At 44.7% G+C, this 27,005-nt stretch overlaps 1 protein-coding gene across 2 annotated transcripts in view; it reads left to right on the top strand.

Annotated features, from left to right (window-relative positions):
* Nucleotides 1-27,005, top strand: part of ZC3H3 (zinc finger CCCH-type containing 3) — a 2,515,563-nt gene that overhangs the window by 1,454,477 nt on the left and 1,034,081 nt on the right. For both annotated transcript variants that reach the window (XM_069621754.1, XM_069621755.1), the window contains exon 5: nucleotides 16,299-16,495. In XM_069621754.1, the coding sequence (XP_069477855.1) occupies nucleotides 16,299-16,495 (197 nt within the window). The remainder of the gene's footprint in view (nucleotides 1-16,298; nucleotides 16,496-27,005) is intronic.

Raw genomic sequence — 27,005 nt, 5'->3', positions numbered from 1 at the left:
AGATCATAGTCATAACACACCTCTTCTTAGGATGCGTCCGTATTAGGTCATGACGTCAACACATGGTTGAACATTGCTATTGAAACAGAATTCATTGCTAGCAATAACTGGCCTAAGACGTTTAAACCCTAACTTGATTTGCACATGGCTCGCATGAATATTCCCCGCGATATGAGAAAGGCTGGGTGAAGGATTTCTCTTTGTTAGTTATGCTTTCTCATTCCCCAGGTCATCACCGTTCCATTGAAACTTTCCAATTTACAAAAACTAACACTTCATCGCACAATTGAAACTCCTGAATAGCTTTAGGCACTGGCTTAGCCTGCATTTTACTATTGACCAAAATAAATAACTCCTGCCACGTTCTCGGGTATCAAGGGTTTACATCTAGTATACTTATCAGATCATAAAAACGCATGGCTTTATTCTACAGCCGTACTGACCGCGAAGGTTGAATTTACTCATTCACCTGCCTTCTAAAAACCTAGCAAGGTTAGTTTAAAAGTCAAAGTACATTTTGCAAAAGAGGTCCAAACTATGATGTTCCTGATTCATTTTTGAGATTCATGAATCCCCCATGTATTTGTATTATTGTATATGCGTATTATTACATTTGGTGGGTTTAACATTTTATCTTTATGTGCGCCTGCACGCTAATATGTATACATTTCTAGACCAACAGGAACACTAACATATCCCATACATATTTAACTGCACTGTGATACCTATGAAATTGCAACATGGTGCCCAGCTCACCGCCACCCCTACTTAGTCGTATGGTGCGCGCAACATGACCCCTTTGTAATCATGGGGACCTTTTCTGACAACACAAAAGCCAAAACTGTTGCCTTTGACAATACTTGTTAGTTTTGGTTTGTCTTTCTAAGAGACCACATATATATGATTTGCTTGATATGCTGAGTGATCAAGCTGCATCTCACTGATTAGGTCCAACTAAGCTGTATCGGAATTGTCAGGGTTAGGAAGGCTAATTGTCGGGGCTAGTGTTGATCATAGTTATGACTGGTAAGTACTAACCTGATAACCTTATTCTGTTTCAGAAAGTGTTAAGGAGCGTCCGTAAACCGAATATATCATGTGCATTGTGGGACTTATTTGGAAACCTATATGATGTAAGTACCCAAGTACTCCAGTACCCAGGTACAAAATGCTGGAGCCAAACCTGAATGTACCAGTTCTGTCTTGTGTTCAGACAGGAAGCAGCTTTAGCAAAGCATGCAGTAATGCTAATGACAGGAGAACTGGGGCATATAGAAGCAATGCTCAGAATTGGTTAGCACAAAAATAAGAGGAATAGTACAGCTCCTCCTGGCCAGGAGCTGTGCCCTTCCTGGCATCTGTCTTTCTAGTATACAAGTAGTTCTATATAGATATGCCAAGGCAGCAGGCAGTGTTCCCTATTCTTGCCAGAATTTCACCCACGTCGCTAACTTGTTGTCTGGTGCTTCTAGTTTTTATCTTGACTCTGTGCTTCTTTGCCATGGAGCAGCTGATAACCAAGAGGCGCGCTGCTACGGATTCTGAATTCTGTGTTGGGCAGCCATGGCCCGGGGTGCCGCCAGTGCCTGTGGTGGCAGAATAGTTTGCGCAAGGAGATGAAAGGGGGGGAGGGAGAACAAGGTGACCATTGATATGCCGACTAATAGTACAATTAATAGTAGCAGGGCTCAAGTCGAGGGTACACGCGGGGGACAGAGTTTACCCACTTTTCTCAGAGGGTGGACTCAGTCCCCCCCACCCCCAGCTAAAATGAGAAACAATGAATGTCCTCTATGAATTTATGCATCAAAGCCAACCATGGGTATCAAACCACAGTCGTCAGATTTGTAGGCCGGACACTTCACCACTGCACTATATAATCTGATGAAAAATAACTAACAACTAAAGGTAAATTGTCCCATTTCGGTACTGGAAGTCCCAGGGAAAACATTTGTATTGGTTCGTGGAGTTTAAAACGTGCACACCTTTTGATGTTTTCAAAAACATTATTGGAAGAACATATCCTCTCTTGGTTTTGTGTGCGTGTTGATTGTATGAAAGGCAAATGCCATTCGCCCTGTGCAATTTGGGTAGTTATGTAAAGCCATTTTAATGAAATGTGCAGGTTTCACCTTGAAATGCTAATTTCTGACGACGTCACATCCCATTGCCTTTGTTGATGAGTCCCCCCACTTTAATTTTTAGGACTTGACCCCTGAATCGTAGCCACAAACAATAGCTACAACAACAATAAATCAAGCAGTGGTGCACAACTGATTTTTAAAATGAGGTTACAAAATCCTGAATCCAGCGTTGGATTAGCTGGTTGCCATAATCCCAAATACAATGGGAGCTGTTGAGCGTGTCCTAATCTTTTGTAGTGGCAGCTGGCCGCCTCTGATAGACAGTGAATTTGGCAGCGGACTGTCTCCAGCCTTGCTCCGAGGTAACACAAGCACTTCTTTTCGCCCTGATGAACTGTGCCAGATAATTGTTGTGAAGTAACAGCATCAGAGATTGAGAGCCGTGCTCCTCTCCTGGGAACCTCGTGCAATCTCCCTCGAACAAAGGCTTTTAAAATGGGTTTTACTTCTGTGCTCGTGTCGTTTTTTTTGTTGTTTTTTTTTTCCTCCATGAGTTTCTTTGCGTTGTTCCTGTGTCTTTCCTCTTCTTGTACTGCCTGGCATTGGAAAACGTCCGATGAAAAGAAAGTCAATGTCGGTGTAATGGCTCCCGCTGATGATCCATTCAGGAGCTGTGTTGGTTTCCTGTCACGCACCTCATCATTGCCATGCGTGGAGGTCCTAAAGGCCCATTGGTGTCTGGAGGAGAAATCTGCGAAATACGGTGACAGAAAACCGTGCATGATGCAGGGGACTGTGTATTGCACCAAGCCGCCATGCGAAGCTCAAAATAACGATTTTTAATTTTGTTTTTTTTTACCTCTTTTTACTGCATATATATGGAGGGGGGGAGAACTCCGCAGCACAGCCCCAATACTCCTCTACCAGTAAAATGGGGATCTCGAAATTCGGTATTTTGGGCTTTCGAAAGGTTTACATCCTTTATTGTGGTATGATCCCACCACCATGCAGCTCTAAGCAGCGTGCAAAACTGACCCGAGTGATTCTACCAACTCTGGTGAGATGGAGTCTGTATCTTTTTTTTTTTTTATTATTGGTTTATTTTAACCTTAAAAAAAGAACAGTACAACATAAATCCATCCACGTCCACAGTTCTTATTTATCCCAAAATATCGTCAGCCTTTAAATGCTCATGTTACATCTCTAAATTAGCAGGAGTCAAGCATGCCTGTAGTTCTCCAAGGAAGTTTATCAAAGCAAACATTAGTTTCCGATCCACAACATTGAACATGCGATGCCACCATTCATCAGCACTGATCGTAGGAAATTTACAGATTACAGTACCCAATGTCCAAGTACTCAAATTATGCAGTTTTATACAAAATAGAGTCAAATGCTTCAATGTCTCACTGCTTGACTCGCAAAACTGACAGGTTATATCCTCAGTAATTTGAGACCGAGATCCTATGCGCTCTTTAGTATGAATACATTTAGTTTGAACTTCATATATAAGGATCGAGAGTTCCAATTCGGAAACTGTTGTAAATAAAATTGTAACTTGCCAAATGGTCTTGCTTCAAAGGGCACTTCACTCCTCGATTTAGATCTGGCTCTTAAATCGCATGTTTGGCACCAATCAGATCTCCACAGCTGTCTTTTGACTAGATCAGGGTTTTCCAACAATGTAGATATGGAAATGTCGTGAGACTTCCTTACATTGATGTTTCCACAAGTCCAACATCATATTGTTATTAGCTGTATCAGAGTCTTTTAGAATTTCATACTGTAATGTTGGATCAGGAATCATGATCTTTCTGAATATGGTTAGTGCATTCCAACATATTCAAGCGTGGATCAATGTAAGTCCACGTTTGTGTCTTCTGCATATGGTTGACGTTCCTTTCGGTAATTGAAAGACCTTGCTCCAAAATATGTTCTCCAACGTGCTCCATAGATCATAGGAGCAACCAAAGGCATTTTCCGTGCCAAAAATCATCGCTGGTATAGCCTTTTGAAGATAAAAGGCAATGGTAGGTTTCAGTGAGAAGTTCCCATATTGTTTGTTAATTATTGAGGCTTCACAGGCTAGCATCCGACATTTAGTTTTTATCGACTGTGCCCAAGGATCGTCGTTTAGATTAGCATTCAGTCAAGTTCCTAGTTATTTGGCTCTTCGAGTCGTTGGTAGCCTAGTTTTGTCCAAACGCCAAGCATCTTTGCGTTAGTACTTATTTACAGACATCCAGTTTTGAAGAACCAATATTTCACATTTCTTTATGTTGATAAATAATTTGACACATAAGTTTCTAATGCGTCAAGTTTCCGTTGTAGTCCAATAGGGGTCTTATCCAAAAGGATCAGGTCGTCGGCGTAGAGGAGCCACCCCACATGAGCTCTGTTTATCTTTGGTGAAAATGACGAAATTCACTGAATGCCTCCCCAATGTCGGATAGAAATAAGCTAAAGATGATAGCTGCCAAAGGGCATCCTTGCTTGACACCCGTAAAAGTTTGTCTACGGGCAGATAAAATTCCGCTGCTGTCCAATCTGATGTTAATAGATGTGTTGGTGTGGAGTTCTCTAATTGCCTCTATTAAACTTAATGGACATTGCCAAGCAGACAGTTTTCTCCACAAAATGCCCCTATCAATACTGTCAAAAGCATGAGAGAAATCGTTCAGGGCTAAGTAAACTTTAGTATTTGTCCTTAAAGCTTCCATCTTGAGTAAATTTAAGAGGAGAAGATTGAGACTGCATCCGACACCCTTCACAAACCCTGCTTGTCTTGGGTCTACATGCTTGGTGTCAACAAACCATATCAACAGTTTACATTGTACCTGAGTGGCATAACTCTTGCCCACAATGTCAAGAAGGGCAATAGGTATGTAATCTCTCGGGTTAGCCCTGTTCCCCTTCTTGAAAACAGGGACAATTATGGCTTTCTTCCAAGATGCATTGCGTTTTATTCTTTCGAAGAGTGTCATGCAAAAGTCTACCCATGCTTCTGGATTTTTCTTTATGGTATAGTTGGTTAACCCATCTGGTTCAGTGGCTCTTGACGCGTGGACGTTATTTATTGTGTTCAAGATGTCATCATAATCGAACTCCAGCTCCCAAACATCAAGTCTAGGAAATCTGTGATCGATATCTTCCTCGTTAATGTTATACATTTCAGTATAGAATTCAACCCAAGTTGCTTCTAGGAGTTGAGTTGTCTGCAAGGCATCTTGTGGTGCGAATTTGTCATTGATAAATCGCCAAAAATCTGAGGCGTTTTTATTTGCCATTCTGGTCATCATTTCTCCAGAATCGTTTTGAAGTAATACTGGTTTGTATGCCTTACTCCAGTTCTTACATTTTTGTTTAGCATCTTTTTTAATTGCTAGAAAGACTTCATTGTCAAATATTGAAAGATTTCTTATAACTTGACGCATCTGCCTTTTCTTCAGTTGAACTTGTAGATCAAATGTGTGCCTCTGTAAAAACTTTGAATGCTTGAAGCCCTGTTTATGTTCAGAAAATTGGATGTTGGTATTCAATCAACCAAGTCGCAACATTCAACTTGCCGACAATGTTAATGTCTTTGTCCTCTAGCTCCAATCTTATATGCCAGAGCCGACACGTACAGGGTGTACCCACATTTCGTCAGCTGTCCGACCTTGGGCATTAAATGTGAGCTTTATCATGTAATGAACGCTATTGGCCATACGAATGACTTCAAGCCGTAAGACTCTTATGTGCATAGTTTCTGAAGCAAAGATATAATCTACAATTGAACTCTGATACTCTTTTCCACATTGTTTGCAGTGGTATGCCACCTGCCAGATTACCGTTTAGGGTCTCTCTCTAAATCGCATCTGTGGAGCTCTCCAGAGGACCTGCTAGCAGCATTTCAGAATCTTCTTTTAGCATCACAGCAACTTGCCCCCGAGCAAGCAGGTGCACCCATGCCCTGACTCCCATGAAACAACATTAGCCTTTGTGCCCACTGTACAGGATTAGCGTTGCTCCAAGAATCTGACTGGGAAATGGTTAAAGAGATGGTCTGGGCACTGGGTCAACTTGTTAGCTTACAGCTATTGCTATATAGAAATGAAACGCTAATGCTACCCCTCACCTCTACATTCAGTCCATAGTCCGACCTTGTATTAGAACACTGAGAAGCTCTCAGAGTGCAAGGCAACATAAAACGTGTTACAAAAACTTTAATCAGATTCTTTACCCTTCGTTGTTCCAGTAATGTGTAAAAAGCTACCTAATTGTAATCAATGGTGTGAACAGTGGTTGAGACCACAATGTGAATTGGAAATGATGTGAGTGGTCCTCCTGCTGTGTTGGAAGGAAGAGACTCTGCCATTTTCTGAGATGCACGCCCTTTTCGAGACCCATCTAGCAATAGCCAGGTCTCCACCATGGACATCGGAGTCCTCAAGTAGTCCTATGTTCCGTTCGGATGTGTTGCTCTGGATTACTTGTCTGTATCTGAAGGCTTTTGTAGAGAAAGCATGCAACGCCACTCAAAGAGGACATTACTGTATTGTTTAGTGTGATCATAGAGGTTGCATGCTTCTGGGTCCTTTAGTCAAAAGGTCACACCAGGGTAAGGGTGTTGTCAATTATCTATAAATGGACAACTCTGCAAGAGGAATAAATACCACGCTACCTCTTGTACTCCAGGGTCCAGCTTCTCGGTGGGAAAACCTTTTTGAGCAAAGACAACTTATTTATATTTTCTTTTCTTTAATTAGTAGAAACCTAGCTTTTGGAAAAGGAGAAAGGAAGAAAGAGCGCTCGAACAGAAACCAAGATGGTGGACCCTTCGATCAGCCAACCTCTCCTTTCTAGCTTCTCTAACTCCACCCTTTTCCAATGCCTGCTGATTTTAAAGAGTCCAGTGGTCAGCACCCTGGTGTGAGAGTGGCTTTATGTCAGTGCTGATGTAGAGGTACTAGTTCCAAGCAGATCGCTTGAGGCGTGTTCTGCCATGAAGAAAGGCTACCCTTTCTGCATGAGAATCAAAGGGGCATTATCCTGGTCTTCGTTCCACGTGGTTGCAGTGAAGACAGTTGAACCAGACACTAACACACATCAATCTTGTCATAGCTGGGTCCTTGGCAAAGATCTTACACTAGTTTGATACCAAATTGCTGTGGCTGTATACTTTGTGCGCTCTTAATAATCGCCATGCCCCAACTAAGCACAGATTTTGAAAGAAATATTTGCGTGCTACTTGACTAAGTGCACAATTTAAAATTTGCAAACTGGGTTGCAGAGATTGAAAAGCCACCTCTACTTGCAGGAACTTTGCGTTCTAGCAGCTGTTGGGCATGCACATGTGACCTGTGAACCTGCCGTGTGCTACTGTGGGGTCGGTGTTGAGGGCGCATGGAAGGACTGCCTCAGCAAAGACACATGAGTGTACTTTATATAATTTTGCCATGGAGCTTTTATGAAAGTGGGTCTGATTAGCAGACCTCCCTTTCAGAAACATAATTCTACGGTCCCGTTTTTGCTTAAGATTCTTGATTGTGCAGCTTACCTGCAGATCCAAGACTACCTTGAGTCCAACAAATTCTTGGGGCTAAGACAATCAGGCTTCCGTCCCAAACACGGCACCGAATCAGCCCTGATTGATCTGAAAACTCAGATGGAGACATTAAAGGACAATGGGAAGCTAGCGCTACTCCTTCTACTCGACCTCTCTGCGGCATTAGACTTGGTCAACCACCAAATACTTAGCCAACATCTCAAATCCGCTGCCTACTTCTCTGACTCTGCCAATGCCTGGATCCACTCGTTCCTCAGTAACAGATCCATACGGGTCTTCTCACCCTCAGCATCGGCAAACCCCTCTCCCATTCTCTGCGGTGTCCCTCAAGACTCTTGTGTATCGCCTACATTGTACAATGTATTCACCAAGCCACTTTTCGATGTGCTTGACTATCTGGGTGTATCCTATACCAACTACGCAGATGACACCCAGATACTCATCCCCATAACTGGTGACTACACAGTCGATACCAAAGCCTTGAATGATGTCTACTTGGTCACCCAGGCCTGGATGGCGCAACACGAGCTTTGCCTCAACGACGATAAGACGGAGCTCCTACTACTAAGATCCGCCTATCGTCTTAACAAACTTGACCAAACTTACAAGGCTTTCACTATGGACGGCAACGTCATCAAGGTCTCCAAAGATACCAAAACCTTGGGCGTTTATCTGGACTCCACCCTCTCCCTGAACAGACAAACAGATGCTGTTAGGTCGGCCTCAGCATATACATGCAAACTTATCACCACCTGCAGACCATTCCTGAACCCTCACAACTGCACTACGTTGGCTAGAACACTTATCATGTCCAAAATAGATTACTGCAGCGCCCTTTACCTAGGGACTAGTCAGTCCAACCTCAATAAACTTCAAACCATTCAAAATAATGCCATAAGGGCTGCTCTCAACATCCCTAGACGGTCCCATATCTCCATATTCAGATCTGACCTACGCTGAATCCCGTTAAAACAAAGAATTGCCCTGAAAACATTAGCTCTGACTCACAAATGCCTGAACAACTATGCCCCTCCTTACCTCTCTTCGCGCCTCTCACTTCACTCCTCTTCCCGCCCTACCAGCTCAGCCCAAACTCACAGCCTAACCCTGCCCAGATTTAAACTCCAAAAAGCGGGTGGTGTGAGCTTCCCCGTCCTCGCTTCCAAACTGTGGAACACTTTGCCAACCCACATAAGAATTGAGCCTTGGTTCCCAATGTTCAAGAACAACGCCAAAGCTTGGCTGCTCACCCAGATAACATGAGGTTCCTCACACTAGCCCAGCTCTCTACCTTTAACATATCCATCCCATCTGTGTACATATGCCACACTGCATCAATCATATCCTGTAAATTCTGTACTTGTATATAACCTGTTAATTTGTACTCGTATATAACTTGTAAATTTGGTACTTGTGTATAACTTGTAAATGTGGTATTCTTGTATACTCTTGTTGTAACCTTTACCTAAGATTATGCGCCCGGTGCCCACGGGCCTGGTGCGCTTTACAAATAAACTAAACTTCAAACTTACAAACTAAACTAATTACCTGCATCGTTGTATGTCATAAAAATAACAAATATAAGCTAGGGCTTTCCCAGTCTCTCAGTAATCCATCAATGGCAGTGCCTGACAAACGTCTATCCCTTATCTACACGCAAATGCTTCTTTTTAACAGCCCTTCAGTGCAAGGTACTCGTGTCCTGCTCTTGTCCACCTGAAAGCACATAATGTGGCAGTGGTTCTATGGTGTATGTTAATTGCTAGCAATTGCTCACATCGAATTAGCAGAAATGTACAAAATGCGTTTGCCACTTGTGCATCCCGCCCCCCAAGAACTACTTTATTAAAATGTTTACTTTAAAAAAAGACACAGCCAAGAATACATATAACATATAATTTGAAAGCAGTTGAAATACACCAGTCAGCTCTGTTAAATTAATCGCTTCATCTTTTCAATCTTGCCCCAGCAGGGCAAGTTGAGCTAAAAATAAATGTCATTGATTTCTTCTGTTGCGCTTCATGTAGGTATCAAACATGTGCTGCCTCTGCGCTATCCTCCACGTGCTGCTCAGTGTAGTCTTGTTTCCAAGAGGCGCGTATTGCCTCTGCGCTATCCTCCACGTGCTGCTCAGTGTAGTCTTGTTTCCAAGAGGCGCGTATTGCCCCTGAGCTATCCTCCACGTGCTGCTCAGTGTAGTCTTGTTTCCAAGAGGCGCGTATTGCCCCTGAGCTATCCTCCACGTGCTGCTCAGTGTAGTCTTGTTTCCAAGAGGCGCGTATTGCCCCTGAGCTATCCTCCACGTGCTGCTCAGTGTAGTCTTGTTTCCAAGAGGCGCGTATTGCCCCTGAGCTATCCTCCACGTGCTGCTCAGTGTAGTCTTGTTTCCAAGAGGCGCGTGTTGCCCCTGAGCTATCCTCCACGTGCTGCTCAGTGTAGTCTTGTTTCCAAGAGGAGCGTGTTGCCCCCGAGCTATCCTCCACCTGCTGCTCAGTGTAGTCTTGTTTCCAAGAGGAGCGTGTTGCCCCCGAGCTATCCTCCACCTGCTGCTCAGTGTAGTCTTGTTTCCAAGTCAGTGTAGTCTTCTTTCAAAGTTGAGCACGTTGCCCTGGAGCCTCATGGCTAGTCTTTAGAAGTCGCATGGACCAACTGTTGATGGCCGGCACTGATTAGCCTGTTGACATTCATCTGCATACGGCACTGAACCTAACATTTTACACAGGGGCAGGCCAGCTGTACTAATAGTAGTTAACCTAGTCTGTGAGTCTAATGTGCACAGTGAGGTGCTGTGCGTGACCTGAAGGTGACACGTTCGAATCTCGAGCTAGATAAACTGAGGAACACGTGCCCAAAGACGATTGGTAATATGTTTTACGGAAGTGGGCATGGTTGTAGCCCAACCGAAGCATTTCCCATATTTACGAAAGAATGTGTTAACTGCACACACCCGCAAATCCAACTGCCACTGCTCCCACGCGATCTACACAACTTAAAGCGCACTTCAGAAAGATCTCATTTTTAGCAGCAGGATGGTCAATATGTGTCCGTGTTTAGTGTGCTTTAAAGTTCCGCTGACGTGTAAAACAATAGTAATTAATACCCATAGTAGAATATGTGGGGGAAGGCTTTCAGGGGTGCTAGGAAAAAAATCGCCTTCCTGGCGACCTTTTCCCAGGGGACAATTTCACATTGAACCTCCTTAACTGGCGCCAAGTTTTTACAACCGGGTGGGAGGGCTGCGCACTCTACTGCTTGTGGGAGCCTGCCCTGGTGAATGCCCAAGGTTTTTCATTGGGGCAGTGGATCCTGAAATCGTCCCTCTGTACCTCCACTTCCACCAAACCTCTCTGTACTCTTTTTAAAAAGAAAAAAAAGAAAAATGGGTTTGGCTATTACTTGGCGCTTGCACCACCTATAAGCAGAAGCTATTTCATTACAGTACTGATGGGGAGAAATGGCATATGAGCAGAGAGACTAAGCTTGTTGGTGTTGTTTCTTTATTTGCCCACCCATTCACTGTCTATGGCCATGTTAATCCGTATGGCCATTCTCACTCAGTTCCTGCCCCTCCCGCCTAGAAAACCACCTCATGGGAACTCTTTGAGCTAGCTTTTTCAAGCCTTACCATCAAACTTTGCACCCGAAGTGTCTGCCAGTGTTTTCTGAAAGCGTTTTTCTGAGAGTTAATGACTTAATGAGGTGGTATTCAAACGTGTTCATGCTGAGCTCTCCCTTGAGTAAAACTATTGTTGCTGCGCTCCTCTTGATTATAAACAGAGTTGCTCTGCTCATATTCTCAATTGAAAGCAGTCACTGTGCGCTCTTTTTGAATTTGAAGAGCCTAGCTTCGCCTCCCCGCCAACCCGTCTAGCCACACAGTTTGAAGCCCATGGATTTAACTGGAGTTGTAAGCGTGATACTGGTGTAATAAAAATATCTTAACCAGGCCTGCCGTCAACTGCTCGATTTATAAGCACTATGCGTGTCCTTCACTGAAGTCCTGTTCAAAACAAGTTTTGGCTTGTGTATCATTTGCCAGGCACTGTTCTTAGATGTCCAGGTACTCGCACATTTTGTCAACTGCTACCATCAATGGCCAGTTAATAGCACTACGGCAGTGCCTGGTAAGTGACACAAAAGCCAGGCTGTTGGCATTCCCGTAGCGTGTTGTGTTATTTTTTGTGTCTAATTCTCCCCCCTTCCCGTCCACCCCAGGCATGATGGGGTGCCAGGAATAGGAGAGGAAAGCCCTCCACCTTGAGTAGTCAAGGTTATGGCGATAAATTCGGCGCCATTGTCACTTGTAGTCAGAGTAAATTGGCTGGCCGCTTTCGGGCTGAAGGGCAGATAATTTGCTGTAGTATTTCAAATGGATTAGAAATGGATTTGAAGGGAGAGTTCATGCCTCCCATTACAAGGGCTGGAAGGAAGGCTATCTTAAGGCAGTGTTCGCCGGGCAGCCTCATTATCCACGCCTAATACCTTTCCTATTTGCGGCGTTAATGAAATCTGCGGGCGCGGGCAGCCGGACGCCCAGGAGCGGGCATTACCTCGCGGGCCCGTGGCAGAGAAAAGGCATTACAAGGCTCGCGTGTCCAGGGCAGGGGAATTCTTTGGGGCCTTGGCCCCGCCATTATCTCATTAATTCGATCCTCTCTTCTCAATACACTTCATTTCCAAGGTGCAGCCCTTCTATTAGGGCGACGATTTAGTGGAGTGGCCTGACACGGCTCGGAATGAAAAGCTACAAGCTGGGCCGCCTGCCCCCTCATCCGCCCGGGTCCCCCCGCCCCCGCTGTTTAAGCAGGCCTAGGTGAGGCTGGGCGGCCGTCCACTGGCGAGAGTCGGATAACACTGAGCGCGTGTGGACCAGGCCAATCGCAGCTGATCTTTAAAAGTCGGTCCTGAATGGCAGACGGGAGGGAAGCGCCTGCCCCAGGCCCTGCCAATGCTAATCGGTGTGTGTACTCCTCCTTGCCCAAGGTGCCCGTATTAACCACTCTATAGCCTAGTAGTATTAGTATTGAGCGCGGATCCAGCGTCGAGAAGCAACGGATTGCTTTACAGAGTTTTAGTATGTAATGCTCTCACCCCCCTGGCAGTGTGTGTTGTGCGAATCAGCGCTGGGTCAAGCATGTGTGGTCTTGGTTGGTGTGGGGAGTGAATTGGGAGGACCACGTGGGAGTGTGTCTAGAATGGCCTTGCACCCTGTCCAGCTGCTCACAGAACGAGGCCCGGGCAGAGCCTCCTTGAAGTACCCTGGCGAAATGTCCACTGAATGATCTAAACAAAATTAAAAAAAGAGTATGCATAAAAATAGTGTGGAATTCCTGAACGCTTAGCCTTAGAGGCATGTGGGAATAAAGTAAGAGAACTCATGGTCCTACAGTGGTAACGGCGTTCATCCCTGGGAGCACGAGCTACGGCACTTCTCTGTTCACTGCATCATCAGCACGGTGTGTCTGCTGCTCGTCACTCTGGGGGCACCAGACAGCTAATGACCAGTGCTGCCGAATAAGGAACACAGGGAGCTAAAGGGCACGGGCATGTAAGCAGGGGCAGAGGGGCACACGCAGGCATACTAACTTCTGTAACCCAAATAGGGGGTGGGGAATGAACCCCCCTCCTCCCCTTGCAACAAGCAGCAATATTTTCCCGCCACACTTCCGGCTCCTGACCGTGCTTCCCCCTCCACATTAGCATGAGGCAGAAACACAGGTCTCATAGTTAGCCCCAGGACAGGAAGTGAGGGGCACAGTAAGGTGCCAAAAGGTCTTGGCCGGCATGTGACAAACAGGAAAATCAGGAAGGAAGGTAATAACAATAACCCAGGCCCCGGGCCGGGCCGCATGAAATGCGGGACAATAGAGGGTCTGGGAGTTTAGGCGCGGGGTGGGGGGGAAACGGCGCGAAAGTGTAGAGAGGGGCTTCCGAACGGCGCCACAAGAAACAAAAGCCCAGGAAACGGCACCTGGGAAGGTGCGAAATATAACAGCAACGGGTCAGGGGGGTAACCCGGCCGCCCCCAAGAAGGAACAAAAGGCCGGGGGTGTATAAGTAAGCCAGGAAAAGGAGAGGTGGCACAAACCAGGTAAGAGCTCACCTCTCTCGGGTAGGCTCTTAGTGCCTGGATAAGGGGAAGGAAAAACGTTTGCCACCCAACCCACCCTACAATAATAACGGAAGAAGAGGGGTGCAGGCAGGAGCCGGTACGCCGAGTACTCTCTCGGTACACGGTCCAAGAAAAGAAGGAGCAGGCAGAAGAGGGAACGCCGAGTACTCTTTCGGTACACGGTCCAAGACATGTCGTAGGCGGCATGTGCCCAGGAACGAAGGCTCAGGGATAACAAGGACTCAGGTGGAGCCTTGGGCAACTTCAGGACTGGACACAAGGTGCCCAAAAGCATATGGCAGTGTATTTATTTTGTTGTGTTGTATTTTCTGTAAGAAAATAAAATGCCTACGGCCTACAACTTTTCCATACACATAAGTTGTCTGTGATTTATTACTTAGGTAGGGATCTGGTAAGAGAAGCAAAGCGAGCCCACCCTACTCAGCCTAAAGAATGAAGAGAAAACCCACCCAACTGGGGTTTCCCCGTCGGCACCAGCCGCGCGCCGGCGTGGGCAGCAAAGCTCACACCAAATGCATGGCCTCAGGGCACAATATGGGGATAGAAGAAGGGGCGGTGGGGCACCCACATTCATTTCCCCAGCACTCCCAAAGGAGCGGAGCGCAAAGAAAGTAATCCTGCATCGCCCAAAACCCAACCACCCAAACAAGGACGACAGAGGGGGCAAGAGAGAAAAACTTGTGTGAGAAGAAAAGGCGGCACGGCCCAGGAGGGCACACCCTGGCCCATGTGCCAAAAAGTATATACAGTAATGATACTCTTGTTTTATTCATGATGGAATTTTATAAATAAAATTACATCCAAGACATTTTTATGATATATGTATCATGAAATAAAATCCACTACCTTTTATTGCCAACAACACACACATGCCTTGGTGATGTAAGGGGAACTATGGAGAGATGTGGTAACACATGTTGTGTTTCTATAGGGCCCCTGACAGCCACAGTGGACATCTCTGCTGCACAGTTTACGGGGATATCCCCCATGGGGAGAAAGGTAGCCAATCCACTCTACTTGGTGGCTGTAGGGTGGCGGGCTGTCTCTTTGAGACTTCATCCTGCACAATGTGCGTGTTTGTGAGAATGCCTTTGCGAATAAATGCCAACATATTCGTTCCATTCGGAAGACCATAGCCTAGTCCTGGTTTTAACTTTGCATTCTGAGACTTGTAGTCTTGGATTTCCCCATTATAAGCTTGAGATTACAAGTGCATTAAACAGGAACCACCTGTGGAGAGCACAATGTTAATACATGGCATGCCACAAACCAAAACGTGTAATCCAAACTATAATTCTTGATTTCATATGAGCCATTATGCGATACATAGTTCCAAACACACAGTTATTATCACGTTATTTTTATTAAGCAGCAGATGGCCTGTGGGGTCAAATCTAGGTCTGCCAATATGGTGCAGAGAGTAAACTTGGCTGCCTCACAGCGAGGACCAGTAGCTTTGCAATGTAAATATCAGACGTTACTAGAACCCCAGAAAATAGTACACGTTATGTTATCAGCTACGGAAGGACGAAAGGCAGATGGATCTTTGGAAATCTACACATACGCCCCTGGCTCCAGAGGAGGGCCCTACCCAACGGGTCCAATATGCAAAACAGTGAAAGCCCCAACACCCACCGAAGGGATCAATGAGAACACATCTCAGCCCGCGTGGCTCACTTTGCCCCGCTCACCCGTTTATTAAGAACAGGGCGGAACTGAGATCTGACAGAGATAGGCACTTTTACACTCTATCCAGTGTCTGCTTCAGCCGTGAAGAAGGCAGCGGTCTATTTAAAATAAAGACTGCCTCATTACGAGTTGGCTAGTCTCGAAATAAATTATACCGGCACCTTTCCAGTAGATCAGGCGGCTACCGGCAGATAAATGCCTGCATCACCGGCAGGCATCGCTACTAACGGTGCTGGTGATTCGGGTAACCCCATCGCATGAAGTCCTATGGAATGTGGAGTTACCGTAAAATCCCAGTACTACCAGGATATCGGGTGACAGAGACGGTTCAGCAGTTTGCCGGGGTCCCCCTGGAATTACCGGCGGGATTCCGGGGACCTCATGATGAGTGCCAGGCCCTTCCAGAGTTGTCACAAAGTCCCTAAGTGCCCTAAGAAGTCCTGTTTCGGTTCACTGCGGAGCAGAGAACCTGCTATACCTGGACCCCCTCAGCCCACCTGACAACCCCCGTTTCCATTGGCTTCTCGCTTTACAGGTGAAGTAGGGAGCAGATGCGCACCTGGGCTGTGATGGGGGAATATACTTCGGTATTTGATGATGGCGGTCAGTGATAAAGTACCATACATACACAATACTCAGCCATTGGTTGCCAACTCAATTTTATTTGTTATTTAAATGGTGGGTCCTTAAATTCTGCTTGCCACCCAACGACGTTTTATTTTTCTCTGCCAAACGCTCCTTTTCCAGCTCATTCTTAATTTTCTTTGTAAAAGCAAAGCGCCTGGATGTTTGTGTGTAGTGTTCATTCGCTCCATTGACCCTCTTATCCATCTCCTTCCTGCAGGTGGTTGTTGCTGAATCGCATGCGGCAGATGTCACCGAGTGGTAAATCCACCCCGCTCCAGCAGCAGCGCTGGAAGAGCAGGGGGCTGCGCTGCATCGGGGGCGTGATGTACAGGGTGTCGGCCAATAAGCTGTCGAAGCACACCAGCCCTCCCCTCAGACCCAGTGACGTCCACAGCAAATACTTCACCCGATCAGGTACAGTGGGACTGGACGGCCTGCCCTCATGTGGCGGCTGCTTAAAGGTTTTACTCTCACTATCTTTTCTGTTTAAGCCTCTTTATTTACATGGTTTACTCCTGTTCAGACAAGGAAAATGATACAAAACAAAGCATATAGAATACAATGCAGCATCAGGGATAAAACCCCACAAGCATTAGTAAGATATCTGGGCAACTTATACAAGGACAGTGTTTTCCAATGTATCCTAAACTTATTGCAACAGCAAAAGATAATGGAAATCATTACCAGACATAACCGGGTGCATGCAATAACAAAACACACCACAAACACGTGCACACACACACATGCAGCACAACCAAGCCCCTACCAACCACCGAGACGCGGCACAACACTATTGTATGCATCGTTAAATGGTGCACACAGCTCCAGATACAGGTCCAGGTCCTCCCAGTCCTGTTGTTGAACCCCCTGCCCCCGCCCCCGAAACCAGACAAAACCTGCATAATCATTGAAGCAACTCTCCACCTGGGCCTAGAGAACCAAGCTACTTCTCACTGGTGAGGCCCAACAAGGCTGAAACATGTTTGGGGATGGTTGTGGTCTCGTGCAGAAGGGATGTGACCTAGCAGTTTGGGCTGGACTGCCCCTTTTGGGGTGGGACCAAGTCTAATTTGCATATGGTCTTTCCCCTTCTGTAATGGTTTGGTAGGCGAAGAACGATGGTCTGGAGGGTTGCCCAGTGCAATGCCAGAGATTAAGATTCATTCTAAACCGTCCAGCCATCAGCTCTTTGTTTTTGCAGTTACAATCCGGGAACCCTTTTGTGCAAAATGATATAGTAATAGGAGTGTATCTTTGGTTCAGGTGTGGTTAGGCTTTTAAGCGTTCCATAATTGTAGGGTGTCATTGTGAATCTGGTTCTGTTGAAAAACATCGCCCAAAGGGAACAGGAGAGCATATGTCCTCCTTAGTTCCAATGCCCCCAATGGTCAAGTTCTGCAGATATGAAAGCTCGGGGGACTACTGGCACTCTTGTAATGAGGTTTCAGGGTCGGATTGGGCCATACAATTGGACCGGGCACCAATGAAAGAGGGCACAGCTGCAAATGACAATTCATTCCTTTTGTGACACTGTTTGAATATCAACCAAGGGGGAGTCGTTTGATAAAGCGCGATCCAAATTGTGCATTTTAAAGAATATCTATTCAGCAACACTTGTCAAAACTACTAGCCACAGGGTGAATGAAGTCTTTGAACTGTCCCAAATTGGCCGAAAAAGTGACCCACTTAGACCAGAAAAACTGCCCCACACCAGCATTTTGTGTTTTTGGTTCAGCCATTAAGTTTAAGTATACATGTCGGGTGCGGGGCGGTGGCAGACTCACCACTTCTAGATTTGAGTCCTGCTACTCTGGAGAATTAATGGGATGTAGTAGACGAGCCCAGAAATCAAATGACTCCACCTAGTTTTTTTCAGTTCATCAAGTGGTGCTATTTCTTGATTACATTTGTGCCCTTTTATACTTCAATACCAATACCTGTCAAAGGATTTGAATTCCACAATAAATGATGGTTGTACCTTTCAGTGGGGTATCGGTCATAACTCGACAATTCTTTAAAATCCAGCTTGTAGCTTAGTTCGACCAAAAGCAATTCACTCTACCCTTGAACCGAGTAGCATAATAATATTATTTTTTTTATAAACGTGGTGAAACATTACCAGACACCCTACAACCTCCTTAGAAGGGTACCCATCTGAAAAATGATGCACCCTACGGATGCTGGGCTGGTCTGTGAGGGTGTGCACAGTGAGCCACGAATGAGGGTTACAGGGTTACAGGCAAAGTCTCACGTCACCGCAGTGGAGGTTACTGTACCTTTCGCTGGACGAATATGAATTGCAAGTGCATCAACAGTTAACTGAATGGGCATGCCATTTCAAATGTCCTCACTTTGATTGCTTTAACATGAGTCTTCTGCAAACGTCCACATTTCACACACATGAAAAATGCTGAAATAAATGGCTTGCAAAATTCAAATATCAGATGTTGTCAAATTAAGTTTGTATAATTCAGTCCCCACTGGAGCTGGAAAATAATGTACACGATGCTGCCAGTACTCTTGCTGGTAATGGGCAGTTCTAGTAACAGCATTTCCTTATGTACTTGGTGTATAGGAACACTACAGTTTCAGCATTTTATCTGACAATTGATCTAATGAAGAACTAGAACACATCATTCTGATCATACACATTTCCCACAGAAAAGCCCCACATGCTAGATAAGTGCATAATACCCCCTTCTTGCACCTCAGTCGTGTTCCACTATGCCTACTTCGGAAAGCAAGCTTCTTTCTACAAGTTAAATCCCCTCTCCACAGCAGCTCATTCCCTCTTAAGTCACTGGATCAAGTGCAGGATCAGGAGGCTCCTCTGGAATCTGGTGTATATCAGCCCAGTTTTGATTTCATGCCAGAAAGCATAACGAGAGGGTTTCTCTGCAAGGCCTAGACTTTATGAATGAAGGAATTGCTGCTCCGAAGTTTGGTCTGGTGCAGTAGGCACTTCAGAAGCATGACACTGTGTGCCCCTATGTTTTGCATGCTCTAAGGGCTCAAGACAAAATGCACTACCCCAAAACCTGGGCACTACTTTCCCTGTCCTAGAGCATCCTGGAAAATGTGGTCTTGGTTCAGTTCTCGCAAACTACTTGGACTGATGCACCTGACAGTCACTTACTAATTGAAAGCTGTGGTATGTCAGACATAGATGAATAAGAGTTAATGTTTGTAATTTGGTAGGTTTTATTAAAGGAAATCAGGCCTCATCTATCCCTGCTACAGAGAGGATGGTTTCCCTATCCTACTAGAGAAAATAACAAAACTGTGCTTGTCAGGATGTTGTACAATACCAAAATCCGTCCCCTGTCCAAACCTAATCTACCCTAGCATCTGATCCTACCGCTAATACAGACAAGCACCATAAACTCGACCAGACGGGTATTCAAAGGATTCTCTATTCTGTAAATGGTGTCTGGTTTCTGACCCTCACCCAAATAGCCTTATGTTTTCTCTTAGACAGTCTGCCAGCTTATATAGTTCATACTTCAGGTTTGGCCAATGTCTCTGGATTACTTCTCTCCTTCTCTGGTAACAGCCTTTGTTCCTTTGGGTTGGCCTATCATTGCTGGGCCCTGTAGTACATTGTCTTTCAACCCGTTTTAGGGCATCTGTTCCTTCACCCTGCCTGGAAGACTTTTTGTTAACACCTTGCCTTGGGTCCTGCTTCTCACTCCCCATTTCAGATTGTCCGTGCTTCCACCTCTATTTGGCATACACCCACTCTCTCTGTGTCTTGCTGCTGTGTTTTGGATTCTTACCATGGCGTCTGATTTCTTCTCCCTAACCCCGTTTTTGGGTTGCTTGATTCTGGCCCCAGCTTGGGGCTGCTACTCTCTTTCCCCTACTTGGGGCACTTGCTCTCTCGCCCTGGCCTGGGATCGCTTGGTTCTCAGCCCCATTGTTGGGGTATCTAGTATCTTAGTCCGGGCTTGACTTATCTGGCTCTTCAGTCCTTTTTAGGTTATCATTTTTTTCACCGCCTTGTGGGATTTCTCGGCTCTCAGCCAGTCTTGGGCTATTTGCCTTCTCAGCCCTCCTGGAAGTATCCGGTCACTCACCCCTCCTTGGGGTATCTTGATTCTCACATCGGTGTGGGCTAGGTGGCTTCTCAGTCTTTCTGAAAGTATTAGTTCTTTCACCCCCTCGTGGGGTATCTCTGTTCTCTGCCTGGTGTGTGCTATGTGGCTTTTTTGGGATTCTCAGTTCTCTCACCCCCTCATGGGGTATTTTGTGGCCTTACCACCCTAGACCCACTCCTTTGTGTATGCTGCGTACCTGGTTCTCAGTGGCTGTGCTCTTTGTGGAAGGTGGTCGATCTCACTGGCCAGCGCAGAACCAAGACTCAGATTTCTTTCCAGTCCTCGTTGTCCCATACATCAAACTCCATGCCCCTCAAAAAATGCATTAGCCATGGTCATAAGAACAGCTAATGCAGCTCCTTGTGCAATCAAGGCAACCTTGCCTTGACATGTATTCATATAATGAAGGAGAATGTACCTTTGTTGCATCAACATTGACCTCTGTGGGCCAAAGTCAGCATTTCTTCGCGCTCAAAACTGAATGGAAAGCTAGTGGATGGTATTTTAAATATGAAATGTAATCATTAAAATAAATCTGTGATTGAGGTCCTGACACTATTGGACCAATAGTAGATTGTAGATAGAAAATGTCTTCTCCAGCACTGGATCTTTTGTAGATTTACATGCTTGAATATTCCCCGTCGTCAGACTGGGAATCCTAAGTAATTTAAAACGTATCATTAAAATGATACCCAATGGGAAAATGTTACACTTGTAGTCCCTTGCCCTCCTTTGGTCCTTTTAGACCCTAACGATTGAGGTGGCAGGCGTAAGCACCATCACAGGCAACCATCTTCAGATTTTTCACTATGGTCTTCTGACCGGGGAATCCTCAGGAGCTCTCTGAGCTTTTTTTCAATAATTACTTAAAATCGTGTTTCTCTTCAAACCCAAAGGTAAGCACTTACTGCTCAGGCTTTGCCTTTACTGGCTAAGGTGTTTCCTGAGCTCAGGTCACATTTTTTTATTAATCAAATTTCGGCTTCCCATTTGACACCTGGTGGCAGAGCCAGGTAGGCTCACTAGTAAGGAACAGACCTCACTTTTCAGGGACTGCAGGAAGTGTGGCAAGAAGGTGATTTCTATCAGAGACCCCCATAAATACTGTATTTACTGTCTTTACCCTCATGAAATACAGTCTTGCAAGATTGCCAATCCTTCTTTAAGAAGACCCTGGAGGACAGGCACAGGAGGCTGCTGCTACACCTGGAAAGCAGACAAATATTCTCTGATGAGTAGTCATCAAAAACTGTGCCTTCTACATGATTTGGACACACTGAGAAGCGAGTGCCTAAGAGGAGAGCTTCCTCAGCGGAAAGTACAGACTTCCCACCTCCCAAGGCCAAGAAACAGAGTGAAAAGGCCACTTTGACGTCAGAAACGGCCTCCAAGGTCCTGCAGAAGGGGCATCACCACAAAAAAGGTAAAGACTTTGTCTCTACAGCTTTGTCGGCTGACTGATCGTCCACGGAATGACCTTTGTCGCAGTCAACAAGCGCCTCACATATTCGAAGACGCCTGTCCAGTCGCCAGAAAAACTCTTGTTGACAAAGAAAAGATCATCGTGGCCTCATTGACGAAGACCTAATCACCGAAAGATTAATCGACAAAACATTAATCTACAAACTAGTCATCCACAAAACAATATTAGTATTCCGAATCAGCACTCGTCAAGGAAGACATCGACAGACACCACCAGACTGCAGAAAAGGCCTCATCAACTAGCATTGCAGCATCCACGGCTGCGTGCGAGTCATCAGCTTTGGATATCGTCGACGTGCCTCCAATCCAGTTAATTCTTCTGGAGAAGGAGCCTGATCACCTGGAGTTATAAGTCCCACAGTTAGGAAACATAGGAGGAGCGACCATCTGTCCCCGATAACAGAAATGGTAGAATTGCCAGACCTGATCCTGCATGAGGAGTACTCAGAGGGGGAGGAGTCACAGCCTAAAGAGCAGAGTCCACACTGGCAACTGGTCATGGAGGACTCATCGGATACTTTCGTCCCTCCCCTAATGCAATCCATGCAAAATAATAATAGAGAAATTGCAGAGACGACAGAGGGCTAGACTGGCTATCCATTTACCGAAGGAAGTAGAACCTCGACCCTCACAAAGCAGATCCCCTGTGGTCCGCACTCGACGTTCCTCACCATCACTGAGCAGTCATCGTAGACAACGCTCGCACTACAGTGGATTCCCCAGGCACAGGTCACCATCAATGCCGCAGAAAAAGAGGCGCTCTTTATCCCTGCCCCGTTTCTCACCACAGAGTAGCCAGGGACCCAGGGCACCATCTAATGCCAGTCTCTGAAAGTCAAGAGGACCCGATGGAAGCAGATGATGGGGATGAACCTTTCATGGATTTTTCTGACCCTGATATGGAAGCGGAGGAGCCGGAGGAAGGTGAGCTACCTAGAGAAAACCCCCGAAGAGGAGCTGGATGAATGGGGATACCATGTCATTGAAAAATGGAGAAAGCGGGAAGCTTCCCCGCCAGATTGTATAGTCTCTTTTCACTCAACCATGCCAAATCAGATGAGATCTTTAAAATTCAAGTTGGTACTGAGGAGAAGGCCTCAGTTCTTTATGAACATGGAGACAAAAGACGCAGATTACTTACCAAAATACCGATTTTGTACACAATTTGGTAAGTGGGGGAGAAGATGGCACTCCGCTCTCCACACCTACGCTGGTTACAAGCATTACAGCGGCAGCATTGGTGGCTGTGAGGGCTGGCCACACAATGGGTATGATGGCCAGATTAGATAGGGAGCTGTGGCTCTTGATGTCACGACTGCTCAAACACCTACCAGACAAATTTTAAGATGAACCAAAATCCATAGTAATGGACGGTGAAAGTTCTTCGGACCACATGATCGATGCTGCAGTGCGTGTGACTCACTGTGGTTTTCAAGAAATGGCTCCTGGCACGGTCTTGCAGCACCAGGCCTAGATGAAGAATCTATAAAAGATACCAATGCTGGAGAAATACAGTTACAGGTAAGTAAGACGTTCACCCCATACAAAATTTGCCTAGGGGGTAATGGGAAAATCCGGCGATAAATACTTATGTGTGTAAAAACTTTAGTGCACTGTAGGAAAAAAGCATTTTACATTTTTCTCCTGACGTTTACATTTAATTGATTTGTATTTTATTAAACTAGAACATGTTAATCAAAAGTTAATGTAAATAAAAAAATGCACCTTCATAAATTTAGGAGTGAGTTTACACATCCCTTCTGTGTCATGGGACTGGTGGATATCATACCTCAATTTGAAGATTTGAGGAGGATCTGAAGATTGTGTAAAAGCTTGCTCACAGATAGAGGGGGACTATTAAGGAAATATCAAGGATTAATATTGAAGAACATTTCAGGATACCAGTGGAACTGGAGATGGCTGGGGAGAACTGAGACTAGGGGAGCTGATACCTGGTTGGGTTCCAGACTGGCTGGAGAAGGGAGCTATTTTCAGAGAGATGAGCAAGTCCATAATGGAACTGGGTTCAAGACAGCCAGCTGAAAAGGAGCCTGCTAAATGCAACAGCTCCAGATATAGGGGGTAATTCATGGATTATTTGCACAAAAAAAAACGGGATTTGAGCGCCATTCTGCCCGCAAATCCCTGTTTAACAAATGGGAATTTGCGGGTAGAATGGCGCACAAATCCCGTTTTTTTTCAGCGCAAACAATCCATGAATTACCCCCATGGGGTCCAAGCTGTTTCTTCACAAATAAGAAGCCACATTCACAATGTAATTAGAAACACTGAGATAACCCCAAAACTGTCCCTATAGAGTATCCATGGTAAAATCCAGGACCCACAGGGCTGGGAATCAAGGGGCATGCTAACCCAACAAAGCACCAGACGTATTAAATAAAATGCCCTGTGTACTGTCTCTCATTTAAATTGAGCCCCAAGTGAGATGAAATGTCCTTAAAGCCCGATGCAATTTTTGTATTTAAAGACACAGATGTTTGTGCAATCAAAATTAGTGAAGGGACTTTCACTGAACCTTTGAGAAAAACCTTCCTCCAAACAATAAGTGGTTTTCCAGTATGAACGGAAATACCCTCAAATTTGTTCAATGGCAGACCTCCAGTGAGGACCTAGGTCAACTGGAGAATAACTCAGAAAACAGAAGCAGCGGTTCAGCTCCACTACAAAGAAAAGGAGAACTCATATATTTCCATATTCCAACTTAATGAAGGTAAGGAAACCATTCTCTCTCAAGTTTATGTAACTCAAGAAAGAAGTTTAACCAGAAAAATATTGCTAAAGAAATTACAAAAGGATCAAACAGTTCCCATGTTTAATCTGATTGATAAATGGGAATCTGAACTTGATGCGATAGATTCAAAGCACATGGTTACCAACAGGTGCATGCTGGAGATCCAAATTGGGGGTAAGAAAGTAAACCATAATTTGGATCTTAATAATAAAGGCCGTTCCCGTATTGGGGAAATCCCAATGGACTTTACTGATCTAGAAAAGACATTTCCCTAAGCCCAATTGCTACCATATACTGCTGAAGTTCAAATAAAATGACTGTTTCGGGAAATGCGCTATAATATACATTGCCAGTAAAAATTAGAAAAGGACAGATCCTGTATAACCAAGAAATTTGTATTAACTTAAATAATATTCTTTGGCAACAAGGCCTGTCTCTACATTTAACCTCATTAGTACATCTCAGAGATGACACAATCCAAATACCGCTTGAAAATAATGATCTCAAAAGTGTCACGTTGGTCCCAGATACCACCATTTTAATGGCTGATGGTTCTAAATAGTTTTCTATGGATTTAGCCAATCCTATAATTGGTCCCATACCAGAATATTGTTATGACAATACATATGTTAACCTACCAGAAAATATTCATGTTTGACTAGAGATAATGTTTTGGTGTTCTCCCTGTGCCCTGATCGAGCCGAGGATGTTATCTGTGGGATACATAAGATGAGATAGTGTTTAGGGAATAATTTGCCCAAACAGACACCATGAATAAATACCTCTCCACTCAGAAGATACCTCAGAAATAGCCATCCCAGAAATATTTCCAGGCTTCTGCCAGATGGTAGAAGAACCAATCAGTATGGCTGATGCCTTTGAGAGAGAAGAGCAGAAACAAATGTTTTCTCTGTAGATATGTATGATTGTGGACATAATTCTCTTCATTATACAACTATACCGACCGACCCTACTACTGTACCAGTATTTGTAAAACAATATCGATTACTTATAGCATCCATGGAATCAGTCAGAGCTTATCGAGAACTTGGATTCAAGTAGGATTATAACCAATCCACAGTTGTTTTAATAACCCAGTAATAGGTATATTGAAACCCAGTGGGCAATGGATACTCTGTGCAGACATAAGGGAATTGAATTAGAAAGTAGAAATGTCCCTATGACCTCTTCCTTATATTTATCAGGGCCTTTCACAGATTGAGGGTTCAATGGTTTATACTGCCCTTTATTTGGCTAATGGATATTGGACTTTCTTGGCATTCTGTGTGTAACTATATAAACTTGCCTTTACCTTTGGGGGCATAAGTATGCATGGACAAGAACTCCATTTGGGTACATTAATAGGAAGAACATTATTAGAAGGAAGATCAAGCAACAGCTGATGTACATTAATAGTGGAAATTAGTTCAATATCTTCCTATGTAAGGCCATATCTGACCTTGTACAAAGACGGAATTTGGCTTATGTGGATGATCTATTAATCAAAAGCAAAACTGTTGACCCACATCCCGAGGAAACCCACCATGTGTTGACTCAGCAAAGAGATGCAGTTGTGAAGTGTTCTCTTCCGAAAGCACTGTGGTGCAGAACTGAAGTAAACGTTCTAAGCCATGGAATCACAGCCGAGGGTCTTAGTCCTCAGAAGAAAAAAAGTTGAGTCTCCCCATAAACGGAAGAACCCCACACATCTTCATAAATTACTTAAACTCTTAGAACTGACTAACTCCAGTAGCAAGTTCATAGAGCATTATGCCAAATTCACTCAACCCTTGACCATCCTTTGAAGGGAGGGTTTAAGTGGGAGTGGGTGGACTCCCAACCAAAGGCTGTGAAACAACTAAAAAGAAGTTTATCCCATATTACATGCTAACAAAGTAATCTCTTACGCAAGCAAAACATTATCGCCCATGGAGATCAAATGTAACGGATGTGAGAAATCACTGATTGCAATAATATGGGCATTGGAAAATTGCTGTCCGCTCATCCATGGGATCCATGTAATAGTTGATACTTCCAACCAGCCTTTACAACATTTTCAGAGTGACCGGATAGGAAGTGGGAATGTCTCTAACTCAAGGATTACTTCCTGAATTCTTTCAATGCAGGGAACCTTCACCATTCAGAAGGGCAGACTCTTTGCCAATTATCTTTCTGCAACGTGAATATTTACCACAGCTTCAGCAGGCTGTACCTTTGTGACAAACAACTTTTCAGAAAATGTGCTTGTGTGTCTAGTAAGTCTTGGTCTGGAGCCTCTCCATTGCAAAATGGTAGACTCATACACAGCTTGAATTTGTAATCGAGTAACTGCTGTTACTTAATTTTCTCCAAGGAGATGTTTCAAATGAATGTATTCAGCTTGGATTGTGCCAGTTCTGGCGAGTTAATGGGCACAATATTATCTAAAAAGACAATTAGTCACAAAGTAGTGCTCAACCAAACCAACAAGTACACCAAACAGATATAAACAATATATCAATTTTATTCGAATACCACAATATAAATCATAAACAGGTCATAACAATGTTGTAAAACATGAAATAAGTTATTTGATCAACAATTAGGTGTCCAA

The sequence above is a fragment of the Ambystoma mexicanum genome, chromosome 5q, assembly GCF_040938575.1.
Source record: "Ambystoma mexicanum isolate Mex_15411 chromosome 5q, UKY_AmexF1_1, whole genome shotgun sequence".
NCBI classification, from domain to species: Eukaryota; Metazoa; Chordata; class Amphibia; order Caudata; family Ambystomatidae; genus Ambystoma; species Ambystoma mexicanum.
Note: the sequence above shows the minus strand (reverse complement) of the source record. Positions and strands in the feature narration are given on the sequence as shown.